Genomic DNA, 15,812 nt, shown 5'->3' on the forward strand with positions numbered 1-15,812 from the left:
TTTATTAAGATGACGAGGTGAATTCTTGCTCACCAGAGCGCCCCCCACCGTCTGTCCGTTTGATCATGCAGAGCCCGGCGCCCAGATCTAAGGACAGCGCAGGTCAGAGGATCTCTGTTTTTGGAAAAAGAAAAACCTCCCGTCTCTTCCAGAACACCACTAATTTGAAACGGCCACCTTCCAAAAGGGACGGAATGCATTGTTCGTCTGGTCTGAGTCAGTGCTGGGTTTTGGCCTCACAGCATCTCTGTTGTGTCATTTTGGAATTTTTCTGGCTCAAAGAGGTTGTAAGCGCTGCAGCGATGACTGGAGACTCGTGTGGCTCACTGCAGCTGACTTTGTGGTGGCTCTTCAGGCCCAGTCCGATACAATGTATATCGGGCCGATGATTTGAAATTTATATTGTGTATCATTCCGATAATTAAATAATAATTGATAACACAAAGCCAAATGTCTTACATTGACTTAAAAGGTACAGCATCTACACACTCATATACATTTAATATGCACCTTTTTGAAGTTAGTTTGTGATCCGCCAGTAAACACAGAGAGGAAGAAGAGGAAGAGCAGCACACTGATTTTAGAGTTACATTTTCAAAGGTAGACAACACAAAATCAATTTCTGTTCTGACTCTTCAAAAACATTTGACGAGTCAAGGGCTGTCACAATATCAGATTTATCGTGATATCTACACATCTATAGAATATCAGTCAAATTCATCTTTAGCTTTGTTTATTATTTGTTTGTCTCTCTTTTAGCAAATTAATCACATTCAAAATACAAGTGTAGCGAGGTGGACAGAGTCCAGAAGTACCAACACTACAGGATAGTGCAAAGGAAATAATTTAAGAGGCGCTGGATTCTTTACAAGATATTATCATATGATTAACATGATAGCAATATTTCACTTTTTATTTGAGTTTATCACAGTTATTGTCAATACCGGTATATCGCGACACCCCTAATGTTAACAATAGTGATGTCAGTTACATTTGATTAGGTCAGAGCTGTGGAATATTAAATCCTCCATCTTTGCTCAGTACATGTTAGCCTTCCTTAGGTGCATAGACTACGCGTCATGAACTTCTTTTTTAAATACAAAAAATGTGAAATGATCTGTTATCTCGTTATCGGCCACGAGAAGCAGGTAATTATCGGTATCTGCTGAAAAGAGTCCATATAGTGAATCCCTACTTGGAACATCTCCAGTGTATTCTTATGAATCTGATCTAATGATTCAACTTCTTCAGCCTATTTAATAATGTCAGCTCACATTCATACACACGCAAACTCACTCAACACACTTCCCAGGACTCATCTGCGCCCAAATATGTTCTCACTTAAGATACACACACACACACACACACACACACACACACACACACACACACACAGTGGTGTTTTTCCATTGGCACAGCATTGCACTACACATATAGCGATGGTGAGGAATAGCCAAGCGACTGCGTTTCTATTTCCTTGGCTCTCTGACAGCAGAGTTGTGCTGAGCTGAGATATTATGCAGGTCACCAGGCCAAAAGGTATCACCACCCGAATCAAACTCCAGGTCAAACAACGCGCGTCACTCCAATTAGGCATGGGACAATATTAAAAATTGTCCTGTCACACACACACACACACACACACACACATACACATACACATACACATACACACATACACACACACACACACACACTCCCCTAACCCTCTTCCTTTGCTCAATCACGTGCATGTCTGTGTGTGTGAAGTGTGCAGAGGATTTGTGTGGGAGCATGTGTCTTATTAATATCTTGAGTGAAGAAAATGTGACGTCAAGCTCACACACTGTCTCCCTTGTTTTCACACACACACTTGTGGGCTTTCACAGCGCTGTGGTCATACCCTTGAATGAACGCACACTGAACTGAACACACACACACACACACACACTTTGCACTGCCCACACATGCTGCTCCACTTACACAGATATATAACACGTTCATGTCAACATTCATAAATAATATAATGGTAATAATTCGACATCATGTCTGTAGTGAAACAAAAAGACTCGTAGACTGTATAGTTAAACAATTATATATTTATGAATAGGGAGGAAATAATTACAACTGGTTTCTCTTTTCAAGCCTTTGCTTGTTCATATGCGTGTAAACTGTGAGTGAAATAATCCAATGTGTGATCGCACAGCTGGAGGCGTCTCATGTGATGCTCCCACTTTAAGGGTTGACCACAAATGAAAACAAACAGGAAAACCAATCACTGTCCTATAGACGGAATCAGAGTTTTGGCTTCCGGTGGAATCGCAATACATGCTGGTGTGGCAAGCCTAGAAAAGTGAGCACCAACTCTACAAGGGCCGCCATATTGGATTTCTTCTCTATGTGTTTACATTGTATTTAGCTTATTCTTCAAGCTTGTTGTAAACAAACCTACTACTCTACAATGAGTTCTGAACTCCTTTCTTATGATGAGGTTCAGATGTGGAAAGTTGAAGCTTTGAAAATATTTTGCCGCAAGCGGAATTTAAAGGTTTCAGGAACAAAACTGGAGCTTATTGCCAGGGTGTTTGCTGCATCAGAGATGAGCATTGAGGAGCAACCAACAGCTAACGAAAGACTTTCAATCACAGAAAAAGAAAAGACTAAGCTTTTGGTTATGCCGAGTGGCGTTTCAGTGCCTGATCCCTTGACATAGCAGGATGGCTTGGGTCAATGAAAACAACAGCATGAGTTCTTGGCCGCCGATATACCTCAGCGATATAACATTATTTTTAATGTCTGACCACCCAGGGAACCATGTCGAGTTTCATAAACGAACTTTGAACGAATACAAAGAAGGCAAAGCATTTAGACTGTTTGACTCTGGCTGGTTGATACGAATATCTTTCAGTCCTCTCGCAGATTCTGAGTATAGCTTTTTGAAAGCAAAATGTACTCATTCAATGAAAGTTTCCCATACGCCACATTCAGCATGGATCTGCACAGTCAAGACAACTGGCGATATCATAAGTGCTTATTGCAGTTATGTTGCAGGGTAAGCTATTATAAATATATACCTAACTTGTGTTTGTTAATTATTATAAAACTCAATATATAGAAAGAACATTTGTCAATATATAAATCAAGTAGATAGACTACATACCCCAGGTCGAGTTCAGGATCAGGGAATTCATTTGTTGGTTTTCCTTGCATGAAATGCTTACTGCAAATCCGCGAAGATTTCTTGGGCTTCCAAGACTTCCCATTGTAATCCTGTCTCTTTACAGCTTTGGTCCATGCTAGCCTTCTATCATTGTTCTTTAGTGCGGTTGGAAATGGAAATAGTTCGAACGGGGGCTTGCAGTCGCAATTTTTGCAATCGTGAAGCTCACAATGAGATTCTGCCCATTTATTTATCTTTCTCCCACTGTTTGAACATCCTTTCACCACACAATGTCGGTGTCCAAATCCCATAACTAGAAGAGCGATGATTACACACTAAAAACTAGCCAAATACAATGTAAACACGTTTGAAGAATAAGCTAAATACAATGTAAACACGTAGAGAAGAAATCCAATATGGCGGCCCTTGTAGAGTTGGTGCTCACTTTTCTAGGCTTGCCACCCCAGCATGCATTGTGATTCCTCCGGAAGCCCGAAACTCCGATTCTGTCTATTGAGCATGGTCTCCTGCAAGCTGTTGAGCCAGTAATACCAGTAACCTATTGTCCATGTGTAAATGACTCATCTGTTGTCCAATCGTGGCCACGTGCACTAACTAACAACAATTTGTATGTCACACTTTTGTATGTATATGATCTTTAATTAGCAGAAGAGCAAACAGTTTAGTGACAATGTTGTTTTTTAAAAGGCTAAACGCCGACAAATCAAAGCAGAATATTTAAACCATTAAGGAATGATTACATCTATCCTTTCTCAATCATTTCTGAGGATTCAAATGACACGGGTAAAACAATCAGAATGAAACAAATGTGTTTATACAATCATGAAATAAAAGTTGTTTATATACAATGTTTTTATATGGACATCTTTTGTAATTATTTGTGATATTTTGTGTTTCTCATATGTGTGTAGGTTATTGAATTGTAAACCTTTAAAGTATAATAAAAACCACTTTCTGACGGTCAGATATATTGGAGCGCTTTCAGTGCACACCTGGCTGCTCGTAAAAACACCTTGTGTTCCTCACATCTGGGTTTGAAAGTGTTTCTGCCCTTCTTCATACCAAGAAGTTAGGCTCACTAAATTGCACACAAAAAAAGCTAATAAATGTAGCACGAGTTAAAATCATTTTATATTATTAGAAGGCGCTCATAAAAATCCTTATTTTACCGTCATACAGACGGGAAGCATTAAAACCACACGGGGAGGTCACATCGGGAAATGACGTCAGCCCTTGAGATCAAACCAAAAACATTAGATTCATTAAATTACAAATGTCCAATGGTCTAATTCAGCAGTTTGTGGTAAGACATGAGCCGGGGTCTGAAGAAAATCTTCGTCTACAATCTTGTATCGAAAAATAAATAATCAATGACTTCAGTGTTATCTCTTAAACTTCATAAATGGCTAAAGAACATTTTAATGGGCTTCCCTAATAAAAGGGATCTTTCATCATGAAAGGTTTTTCTTTAACGTCCTGTGCTAGATACAATTTTACACCAATCGTCCAAGGTACTCTTGTTGAATGAAATATGTTAAAAAACCTTTTTCTCTCTTTTTAGACAAAATGGCTGTGTGGTGACCAGAGGAGCCTTTTTGGATGTGCTGGTGTGCCTGTGTGGATCAAAGATCAGTCTTCTGGATGGTGAGTAGTTTACTGCGACTCGTCTTTTAATACCCGGAGCAGGTTACAAATACAACTCTTTTTCTCTCTCTGATATATCGGGGTGAATCCCCTCACCCACGTGTCGCATGGTTAACAGATGAATTCACAATGAAATCCTGTGATTGGTCCTTTTTTCTTTCACACAACAAACAAACTGCACCACAGTTCACCTGGAAGCAGACTTACTGTAGGCTTTCATACACACTAATACATTTTCCTTTCAAAACGCATAACTTTATCTACGTTTATGCCGAGCGTTCTCCGTAAGAAAACAAACATCAGCCTACCTGTGGTTAATGAACATGGATAACGAGTTACAGGCGATGCAGACCTTGTTGTCGGCTAGCAGCTGTTGTGCAATTGTTTTTCTGAAACCTAACCCGTAAGTGCACAAAGATAGTTTTTTTTGTTTTTTTAAACAAAAATGTATTAGTGTGGATGTAGCCTCAGACGGTCCTCAGTCCAGTTGTTTAGTCAGAATTCAACTGACAGCTTTTAAACAAACTGAACTAATTACCAAGTGCACCAGAGTTCAGGCAAAGTGTGAAAGCACCCTAGGACATGTAATATTTATAGTCTGAATTAATGCTTTTTATTCATCAAATCTACATTGTGAACAACAAATCAGTGTTAAAATCTGCAGCTAATTAAAGTGAGCTGTTAGCTGTTAGCTAGCAGCACAGTCCTGCTTAGGTAGATAACAGAGCTAACAGCTAACGTTAACGGAGGTGTATTGAGTTACATTATGATGGGTTCAAGCTCTATTCAGTAAAATTGAGTATTGGTCCAAGGTAAATAATAATGTTATCATGATGTGTTCAATTGAATCAAATAATTGATTTAGATTTTTTGAATAGTGTGTTTTTTATTCAAATACTATAAAGGTTTCTCTGGAGCCTTGTATACCAGCTGCTACAACATAAAAACGATTAGTATCGGCAGCTGAAATACATGATCAAAGCTTATCTAAAAATAATACTAATTATTTTATTTACTTTATATATACATTTTAAGTTTTGTCTTTTTATTAAAGTCTTATATAGTGTAAACTATTTGAACGTTGTTTTAAAAATGTTTTCCCTCACTTTTGTTTTCGTCTTGATTTTGAGCCTTTTTGCTGATGTCAGCCAGTTGCCGGGGAGTAAATCAGCAACTGTGTTCCCTCCATTTGCTGTGAATTGGACTTTGAATACTTCTAAGTCTGAACAGACAACCCCGTAACGTTTGGTGGCGAGGCTGTCCGCTGCGCTCTCCATTTAGACTGATTGTTGACAGAAGGCAGCCTTATCCCCTGGTGTATGTGTGTGTCTGTGTGTGGTTGTGTGCACATGTGCACAGACCTGCGGGGGTCTCCGCAGTGGAGGAATGTGAAACCGAAGGCGAGCGATCTCTGACAGATGGTGGGATTGAGCCTATGACCCAGTTTATGTCTGGATTGCTGTACTCGGAGGGAAAAAAAGAGAGAGGTGGGGGGGAGGCACTTATGTTTTCAGTTGGCCATGTGCTGAACACATGTTGGTCTTGACAGTGGAAATACCTAGGATTTCTCAAAACAAGCCTGGAGATTGAGGACCCGGCCTGGCCCGACTTGGCTCTGCTCCTTACATAACTAAATAAGCACCCTGTAGCTCACACACCTCTAATGGCTCTCTATTATTATCATAAGTCTGTCTTTGGCTTCATTTCTCACCCTCTCTCTAGCGCTCTTTGAGTCCTCTGTTGGTCCATTTTTCCTTCCTCATTTCCAATCCCTCACCCTTTTCCTCTTGTGTAATTGCACTTTTCAAACAAATCAGATGTTGAGTTAAAAAGCCACAGGTTGGGCGAGCTCATATGAAAGCAGCAGGCTCTTAAGAGTGCTTGGCACCGAGGGTAAAGAGAGGTGAACAATCGGCTTTTTCAATTTTACACCTCTTTTTTTTTCACCGTTTTAACTGGCACCCTGCATCAAGTAGGAACTTTGCATTTACCAGCCAATTCCTGTCGGCTCTGAACACAGGTCTTTGTGTGTGTATGTGTGTGTGTGCACACATTTCTCTGCCCCAGCCCTTTGATCCACGAGGACTCATAAAAAATCCCCCACCGTCCATTGCTTCATCTCTACCTCCGCCAGTCTTCCGTTTCTCTGCCTTTCAGCCATGCCAGTAAAAAGAGCTGAACGGTTTGGTGTGAGGGAGGTGGAGGAAAGCAGGAGAAAGGAGACACAAGTGGAGAGTGGATGTTTAAAGTATCTGTGAATTTACTGGCATCTCAAGTGTCTCCAGTAGTGCGATGGTGATGATAAAAAATGTAATGTTCTCTGCCCTCTGGCTGAGAATCAAGAATAACAAATAGAATGCATTCTTTACTTTAGCCCAAAGGTGCCCTGCAGAGTTTGAGTAGTATCACTAATGGAGCCCTGTTTGCACCAGCGGGTCCCCGTTTAGTTTGTGTGTCACGCACAAGGACACATGCATGTGCACAACACAATACACATTTCTGCTGATAGTTTTACTAATTTCCACTGTCAGTTGGCAAGCTAGCAAACATGGACGTAAACAAAGCAGTATTTGAAATATTTAAAAAATGGAATGTTTCATGAGGAAGAAATGCATTCAGTGTGATTGTTATGCATCCAGGATACACCCAGTGGGTTTTGGTGAGAAACACTGAATGTAAATACAGATTTAATTTGTTTACAAGAAAACTCCAGCGAGCACCTGTGAGCTAACACGAGGCTTCAGCGGTGTAGTTGCATCGGCCAGTATAAAGAGGAGGAATGATAACAGCATCCCGTACATGTATGGTATGTGAGTGGTGTATTAAGATAGACTCCAAAATATCCAAACCTATTCTTTAACTTCAATCTGTCTTAGTACACATAAAAGTGTGTTACCATAATGAACAACTTTACACATGAGATTGATGTTCTCTGGCAGCTTGGTAAGCCATGTAGTTCCATATTGGGATACTCGCGCACATTTAACTTTGTGCTTTCTTTTTGGAAATGATGCACCAACCGCTGCAATTTGATGTCAAGAGAAGACCTGTGTATTCCTCCTTCTTCTATGAAACACTACAGGAACACAGGAAGCAGAGTGGAGTCGACTAGAACTAGAGGAGTCGCTGAATACAAAACGTGTAAAAACATTTTTCATTTGCACTTAATTTTCCTTTCTGCACTGTTTTTGTCATTTTAATGTCCCACAATCTGCATTATTTAACTGTAATGTGGCCAGTGAAGTAGTAAAACATCCTCGTGAACTTCGGAATCTAGCAGCTACTGTTGGCTGACTGTGTGTGTGTGTGTGTGTGTGTGTGTGTGTGTGTGTGTGTGTGTGTGTGTGTGTGTGTGTGTGTGTGTGTACATACACGTGCGCGGACAGAGCTTTTAGGGTAATTAGAGGGAGGGACTTCAGCAAATTGTAAAGCCCCATCAGCATAAGAAGGAGGTCAGCTCTCACACTGTCAGACACACACACACACACACACACACACACGTAGCGTCTGGGGTTTGTTTTTCACAGTTTGGGTAATGAAGGTGGAAGCTGATGTGAAATCCAGCTGTGTGCTTGCGTGTGAGAGCACGTGCAAGCGTCTCACCAAAGTTCTAGCTTGACACAGCAAAGCGTCTTTACTGCCAGTCTTTAGTGCACTGTGGACAGGACGGGGTAAAAAACATTCTATGGAGTAGAGACTAAAATAGAAGAGATAAATACAGCAAAGTAGAAGACGAGGATTAAATAAATACGTAAAATAAACCAGATACATACAATTTACAGTTAAAAAGCATTTACAATCAATTAAAATAAGTTCTGAAATAAGGCATTTGAAAGGCCGTAGTGGCCGAACAGAGGCCAGGTTTAAGGCCTTTTAAAGATTATTATCATTGTATAAGGTGCACAAGAAATGATTATTCCAGTTCTGATTAATGGAATGTGGAGCAACAACCTATTCTGTGTGCAAATAATACAAGTTAAAAGTGATGGAATATACGGAGGAAGCATCTGTATTACAGCTTTATAGATATAGATAAATCTGGTCCCGCCTCATAGCCAAACTTGGCCAGCCGACCATTTGGTAAAGATGGTGGTGGTGGTGGTAGTGGGTGCTGTGAGGATCAGCAGTTAGGGCTGAGTGAAATCATTGGATGCTGTTTACCAATGTAGAGGTGGCAGCTTTTCCTTTTACTACATACCCATAATCCAAAATACATAAAACTGCAATGGGACTCAGAAGCCAATCCTGCATTCACATTGATGTTCCCCTTTCCCGAGTTGGGACGTCATTCTAGGATGTGTTCATGAGCTTTATGCCGTAACGTGTAAACAACATGGACGCTACTGAGAAGATGTTTTGTGTAGGCCATGAATTGTGATTTCCAAGATTTTCTTAGTTGTTCAGACTTGAATTTTCCCAGTTGGGTACTCCTTTTTCTGATTATTCCCACGCCCCATGAATGCAGCACAAATACCCTATCTCGCAATGTTTCCAAAAGTGAAACATTACTTGTGTTTCCGCCCTGTGGTTCAGATCTGCGACGCAATGTAAAAGGTTTTTCCTTGGCCCATGCTGCACTTTTCTACCCAGTTTCATGAAAATGAGTTTGTTTCTGTAATCCTGCTGACCAACAGAAAGCAGATGGTGAATAGGGAAGCAATTCTTATTTCTGTCCAGAAACCCAAGTATTGTTCTCAATTTAGTAATCACAGTATTAACACTATGCTGGAAGTTAAGAATATTGTGCAGCCAGATACCAAGACATTTCTACTGTGGCACTCTCTATGTATAATGCCATTAACCGAATAATGGTTAAAAGATTTGGTATGAGAAGCCCTGTTGAGAACATCCATTTGTGTTGGGCACTAACTTATAATTATGTAGCTCTTAATTTACTCAACACAACACACTAACATATACCATGTTCAAACGTCTCACATGATCTTTCACTTTTTAAAAGCTTGGTGTTTAAATGTTGGTGTTGTTGGAGTGTTACAGTTTAGTTTGTCTTACTTAGCGTTATCTGGACAAACGTGCTGACTCTCCGTCCTCCATCCACACGTAGTTCAGTTCCCATCTTACCATAAACCACCAACTGTCAGGCTACAACAGGTTCATTTAATCAGTTAAAAGTAAAGTAAAAAGATGTCATAATTGGTATTTATAAAGCGCTTTTCCAATCTTTGCGACCACTCAAAGGGCTTTACAACACATGTCAGCATCCACACACATTCATTCAGAGGCTCCAAGGGGCCTCATGCTCATCAGTAGACACACTCGCACACCGTTGGCCCAAGGACATTTCGACATGCTGACCATAGGGGCCGGGGATCGACCCTCCGACTGGTGGACGACCACTCTACCTCCTTTTACACAGGTCAGCTCCCTTAAACACATGAGCCACAGATGATATGAATCTACTTCATTAAAGCTTTACTTTATAGGGAGGATTTTTCCAGAAACGTCTAAAATGTGTGTTTTTATAGACTTCATTACAGAATGCAGTTCTACTGTATTTTCATTTTGGGCGTCTACACAGGCTAATAACACCAGGTCGCTTTCAACTCTCAAGTTTCTTCACTAAATCACAACAACTGCACGGTGAAATCAGCTCAACCACAGACCTTGACAAATGTTTTAGTTTAAGGAGGCATGCGTCCACTAAAGTCTGATTCCAGGAAGGTTGTGCAGTCTGTGTGTGTGTACGTGTGTGTGTACGTGTGTGTGTACGTGTGTGTACGTGTGTGTGTACGTGTGTGTGTACGTGTGTGTGTACGTGTGTGTACGTGTGTGTGTACGTGGTGAGGCTCGCAATAACACCAGATTTCAGTTTCCCCGTTCTCGCTCTTTGAAGAACCGTGTCTTGCCGCACTCAGAAAGAATACAGTAACCTTGCTTTTTATCAAAATATTTGCTGCCTAATCATAAATGGGTTCAGTTATAATAATCAGATTAAATGATTGTTGTTGAGTTTTGACTATTATGGGATTTTTAGTGCTAACATTTATTTTAAAAAGCACGACCTCCTGACACTTTGATGTCGAAGCTGCTCTGAAGCTGTACGGAGCGACAGTGAGGGTTTGAGCTGAATGCTAACATCAACATGCTATCTGTTTAAATGCTACCATTTGTCAATTAACAAAACAAAAACAATTTGGCAGTTATTTAGATTATTGGGAGGATGTTTTCCTTGATTGAGATAATAATGGGCAGATTAATCAATAATGAATAAAAACAAAAAGTTTGTTAAAGCTCGAAACTAAAATGTAGACTTCTGACCGTGCTAAATAAAGAATCAGGGCGTCACCAACACGTTTACAGTTCATCCTGAGGGGAGCATGAATGTCTTGACCAAATTTGAATGGCAATCCAATCCATTAATTGTCGAGATATATTTCTGTCTGGACCAAACATTTTAAAGCCGAAATGTTGTCAGGAGAGGAAAAGTGGGGCATCAGCTGTGTTTTTCTTCACATCTCTGAAGCAGAATTGACACCACTATATGTAAACTCACCACTGAGACGCACACCTACACAAACATTTATCCATGATCGCAATGCTTTTTTGGCACTATAATCCACTGAGCCAGACCTCATCCCAGAGTATCCCGAAATATCAAATAGTAATCACAACTTAATGGAGTCTGGACACGGTCCAGGTGCAGGGTTGCACACGAGCGGTATTAAGAGACACAAGTGTTGTAGGCAAAGATTTAAATAAACACAGCTGTGGGGGAACAATGGCTGTTTATGATCAGGCCTGAAAAATCACATTGAAATGGCCCTCACAGGAACGCCTCTCATTTACTGGCTACCACCCCACCCCCTTGTCCACACACACTATTTTAATAAAGGCCATCATAAAGAGAAAGCAGCTTTGCATCCTGACTAATAATGTTTTCCTCTTTCTTACTTTTATTTCCTCCCTCATTTACTCTTTTTCATTTTAATTTTTACCCCCCCAGTATGCCTTTCCTCTTTCTCCCTTTTCTTTTTCCTTCCTTCTCTAATGAGCACATTTGGAGTCCGTTGAAAGAAAGTTTTGTTTTTTCTCGCCGCCTTGCTTGATTTGCTTCCCTTCAGTGTGTTTCTAGGGTGTAGCGGGTGCGTAATGATTTTGTGTATCTTTGTAAGATACACCAAATCATCGGGCATGAATCAGGACCATAGCATTACATTTAACTGTATCAGTGTGTGACGAGCTAATGGTAGCATGCTGTTTCTACTACCCTTTGAGACACACACATACACACACTCCACGTTTCTCTGTACTCCACCGTGACAGACCAACGTTTTCTCTTTGACACGCTTCCATTCTCCTTCAGTCATCCTCCTCTCTCCTCCCTTCATCATCGGTGTCATTACTGTGCCCCTACCCCCCATTATAACCATTAGGGTATGCTTATTTGGCTCCGGACCCCCCTTTGAGGATCAGGTTCCATAGTAACCTGGCCCGTCTCCACAGTAACCCGGCCCATCTCTGGAGGAATGCGGCATTTCCCGCTCTCTTGTCAGGCCACGTTTTGAGTGCCGCTGCAGGGCCAGATTGAGTTGCACTGGGTTTCATAAGCTTTCGTGTGTGTGTGTGTGTGTGTGTGTGTGTGTGTGTGTGTGTGTGTGTGCGTTAATGTGTGTGTGCGTTAAACTAATTGAGTTGGCTGTCAAAGCCGGGTCTGTGTGGAGTCTTGGAGCAGTACTGTAGGGAGGAGCACAGCTTTAGAATGGCATTGGGTTACTCTATAGTTGCCCTGCCTCATGGATTATTCTTGTATTTCAGAGGAAGTGCGTGCGTGTGCACGTGTGTGTTTATTTGTGTGCCCATCACTCCCTGAGGGTGTATGTTCACAGGTGGCTGGGTTGGCACAGCCATGGGCATTTCCAAACAGACACTGACGCAGCCTTTCCTATAAAAGTCAAAATAGAAAGGAACAGAGGAGCCTGGCTTCTTCAGTCTGGTGTGTGTGTGTGTGTGTGTGTGTGTGTGTGTGTGTGTGTGTGTGTGTGTGTGTGTGTGTGTGTGTGTGTGTGTGTGTGTGTGTGTGTGTGTGTGTGTGTGTGTGTGTGTGTGTGTGTGTGTGTGTGTGTGTGTGTGTGTGTGTGTGTGTGTGTGTGTGTGTGGCTTAAATATTAGAAAACTTCCCTAATATAAATATTTGTAACAATTTTTATAACGCCCATGTTTATATTATTATATTATATTATTATTATAAACATACTTATAATGCAATATTATCTGCTTATAGCACTGTATAGTTATAAGCACTCATACGTATTAATAATGCTTTATAACAATAATCAGCGCATAATAAAGCATTTTCTAATGACTTTTAAGGTAAACTATCGTAATATTTCTCTCAGATCATAGTTTGTTAAAATTCCTATAGTTGTAATACATTATAATCTTTTTTATAATTCATTATATAATGTGATTACCAGTTACCAACTAAGCGATCATTGTTTGCTTTAAGAAAAGTGAAGAAAAATGTCATTAAATTTATGCAAGAACACAAACAGTTGAACCCTTTGTGTAACGTATAAACACATTGTGTTCATACGTTTATAATGCATTATAAACGTATAAACACAATGTGTTCATACGTTTATAATGCATTATAAACGTATGAACACAATGTGTTCATACGTTTATAATGCATTATAAACGTATGAACACATTGTGTTCATACGTTTATAATGCATTATAAACACGGGCGTCATAGAAAGTGTTAGCAAATCATCATTTCAATAACTACCCCTTAAATGTGTCTTCATGCTACATTGTCAGCTAACGTGAAGAATTGTGCGTTTGTCAGATTCAGAGGTCGGCGATCTCCGTCAGGAAGCTCTGTGCGTCCTGCTGGCCTCAGACCTCGTCACCTTCAACACTACCTCTACCCCCCTGGGGCCCGGCAGCACCCAGTACCTGCTCAGCCTGACCCAGGTGGCTCTCAGCGCCAGCGTGGAGATCCCTGAGCTCTGGGCGGGCCCTCGGCTGAAGGGCCAGCTCCTGCAGTGTCTGCTGCAGTGCCGGAAGTACGAGGTGAGGGAGCTGGCACTGGAGGGGGTCCTGAGGAGGCTGCGGGAGGAGGAGGAGGAGGAGAGGAGACTTCAGTGGCTGGACGAGACCACCCTGTCTAACCTGACCAGCCTGGCTCTTCACGAGACACACCCACAGTGTCTGGCCAAGGTGAGACCACACACACACACACACACACACACACACACACACACACATTATAGGAAGTGCATTTGTTTGTTGTGTGTTTGTTTGAGAGTCTGGTCATTTTATGGATGTGAGTGAGTGAGTGAGTGTGTGTGTCTGTGTATATGTGTGTGTGTATATGTTCATGCCTGTGTGTGAGTCTGTGCTGGGCCATAAGCAGCATCCTTTCAGAGTCCTGTCATCACACAATGAGGAACCCGTTTCCAGAATGTATGTTTTTCCTATTCATCACAGTTCCACTGAACCACAGGGACATTTGCTGCAAATTGATTAAATGTCCAAATCCATCTTGCAGAGGCTTGCGTGAGAGTCTAATCGGCCACTGGGGGACACGCCAAGCACACTGGCAGTGAACTGGCTCGCTCTCTCACTCACTTACACTCATCAGAGGTTTGGTTGGCTTCCACTCTTACCAGGTTTTGGATGAAGCCTATTTCCTGTTTGGTGACAGAAGGTTGTATTTCAGTGTGTTCATAAAGCGGGGACAGGCAGCAGATCGACTCTGTCCTGCTCTGTTACTCCTGTCGTAAACACTTCAGAGCTGACATGCCTCCGCACTGCTCTGACTGACTGACTGACTGTGTGTGTGTGTGTGTGTGTGTGTGTGTGTGTGTGTGTGTGTGTGTGTGACTTGTGTCTGTTTTATGTGTTTTAGCTTTATGTTTCTTTGTATGCATGCATGTGTTTGGCCGTGCATTGTTTGCCAGGCGCTGCTTTACAGGCCAGCCGTTAATGTTTAAAGTGTCGGCCCTGTTAAAGCGGAGCCTCCGCTGCGCCAAGGACACGCCAACCGAGCGGGCCAGTTGCCATAGCTCGCCCTGGAGTCCAGTGAGGCATTCTGGGAGAGAAGCAGGAGCAGCAGTAGGCCAAGGACATAGTGTTGGTCTGCTATTCTGATTCCAAAGTCTGAAGAAGTCTGTCATCTTCAGTCTTTATTCAAGACATGTAGGGTAAACAAGTCTGCTGTATTCGAGGATTCATATGGGAAACTGAAGGCCTTGTCACATTCTCAAAATGTAGAACATGTGAAGCGCATACTGTATCAAAAAACCAAAGGTAAAAACTGTTCTTCAACAATAGATGTTAAAATTGGCCAAAAATTACATTCAAATATTCCTTCTAAAAAACATTAAACATTATGTCATGACATCGTGTCCTAACTGGCCGCGACGCAGCGCTGAACAGCAAAAACACAAGTTTAAAAAACGAAGTTTAAATGAGGACAGACCTTCTCGTTGCACTACAAACCCCTGAACAAGGTGGCAGCTGGCTGTAGGGAGGTCACCGTGGAGCTGAACGTTTCCTACTTGTTTGCTTTATTGAATGAATTTCAAGTAAATATGGTGATATAAAACATGTGTTTTCTGTTTAAAAAAGTACAAACGTAGGAAAATAGCAAGTACTACATTTAATGTTCAATTACTGACCGTGACGCCGTGTGACTCGTCATGCGGAAGACAAGCTGTAGGTTTGTTTTTCCACAATTTAAAATCCAAATTTTCATATTCAAATGTTTTTTGTTTCTTGACAGTTTTGTTCTTTGCATTTACTGAAAGCAGTACAGAGAGTCATCTCTTGGTGTTGTGAGTCAGTTCCTAAGTTACCTGCCATGATCCCACTCACAAGCATAATGTGTGCCAGAATAGGAAGGAGGAGGCTCGTAGAAGAAGTTGTGTGACGGTTCTGTGAGAGCAACCGTTACTGGAGCAGGTGATGTCATCAGGTCACTGAAACAGACTTTTGGCTTTTGGATTCATTATGATTTTTTTGACATTTAAATAAAGCCTTT

General features: G+C 41.4%; 1 protein-coding gene across 2 annotated transcripts in view; it reads left to right on the plus strand.

The window, feature by feature from the left end:
- The window catches only part of thada (THADA armadillo repeat containing), a 100,941-nt gene that overhangs the window by 64,936 nt on the left and 20,193 nt on the right, over positions 1–15,812 (plus strand). For both annotated transcript variants that reach the window (XM_029450333.1, XM_029450334.1), the window contains exons 31-32: positions 4,722–4,804; positions 13,614–13,987. In XM_029450333.1, the coding sequence (XP_029306193.1) occupies positions 4,722–4,804; positions 13,614–13,987 (457 nt within the window). The remainder of the gene's footprint in view (positions 1–4,721; positions 4,805–13,613; positions 13,988–15,812) is intronic.

This window comes from Cottoperca gobio, chromosome 15 (assembly GCF_900634415.1).
Source record: "Cottoperca gobio chromosome 15, fCotGob3.1, whole genome shotgun sequence".
Taxonomy (NCBI): Eukaryota; Metazoa; Chordata; class Actinopteri; order Perciformes; family Bovichtidae; genus Cottoperca; species Cottoperca gobio.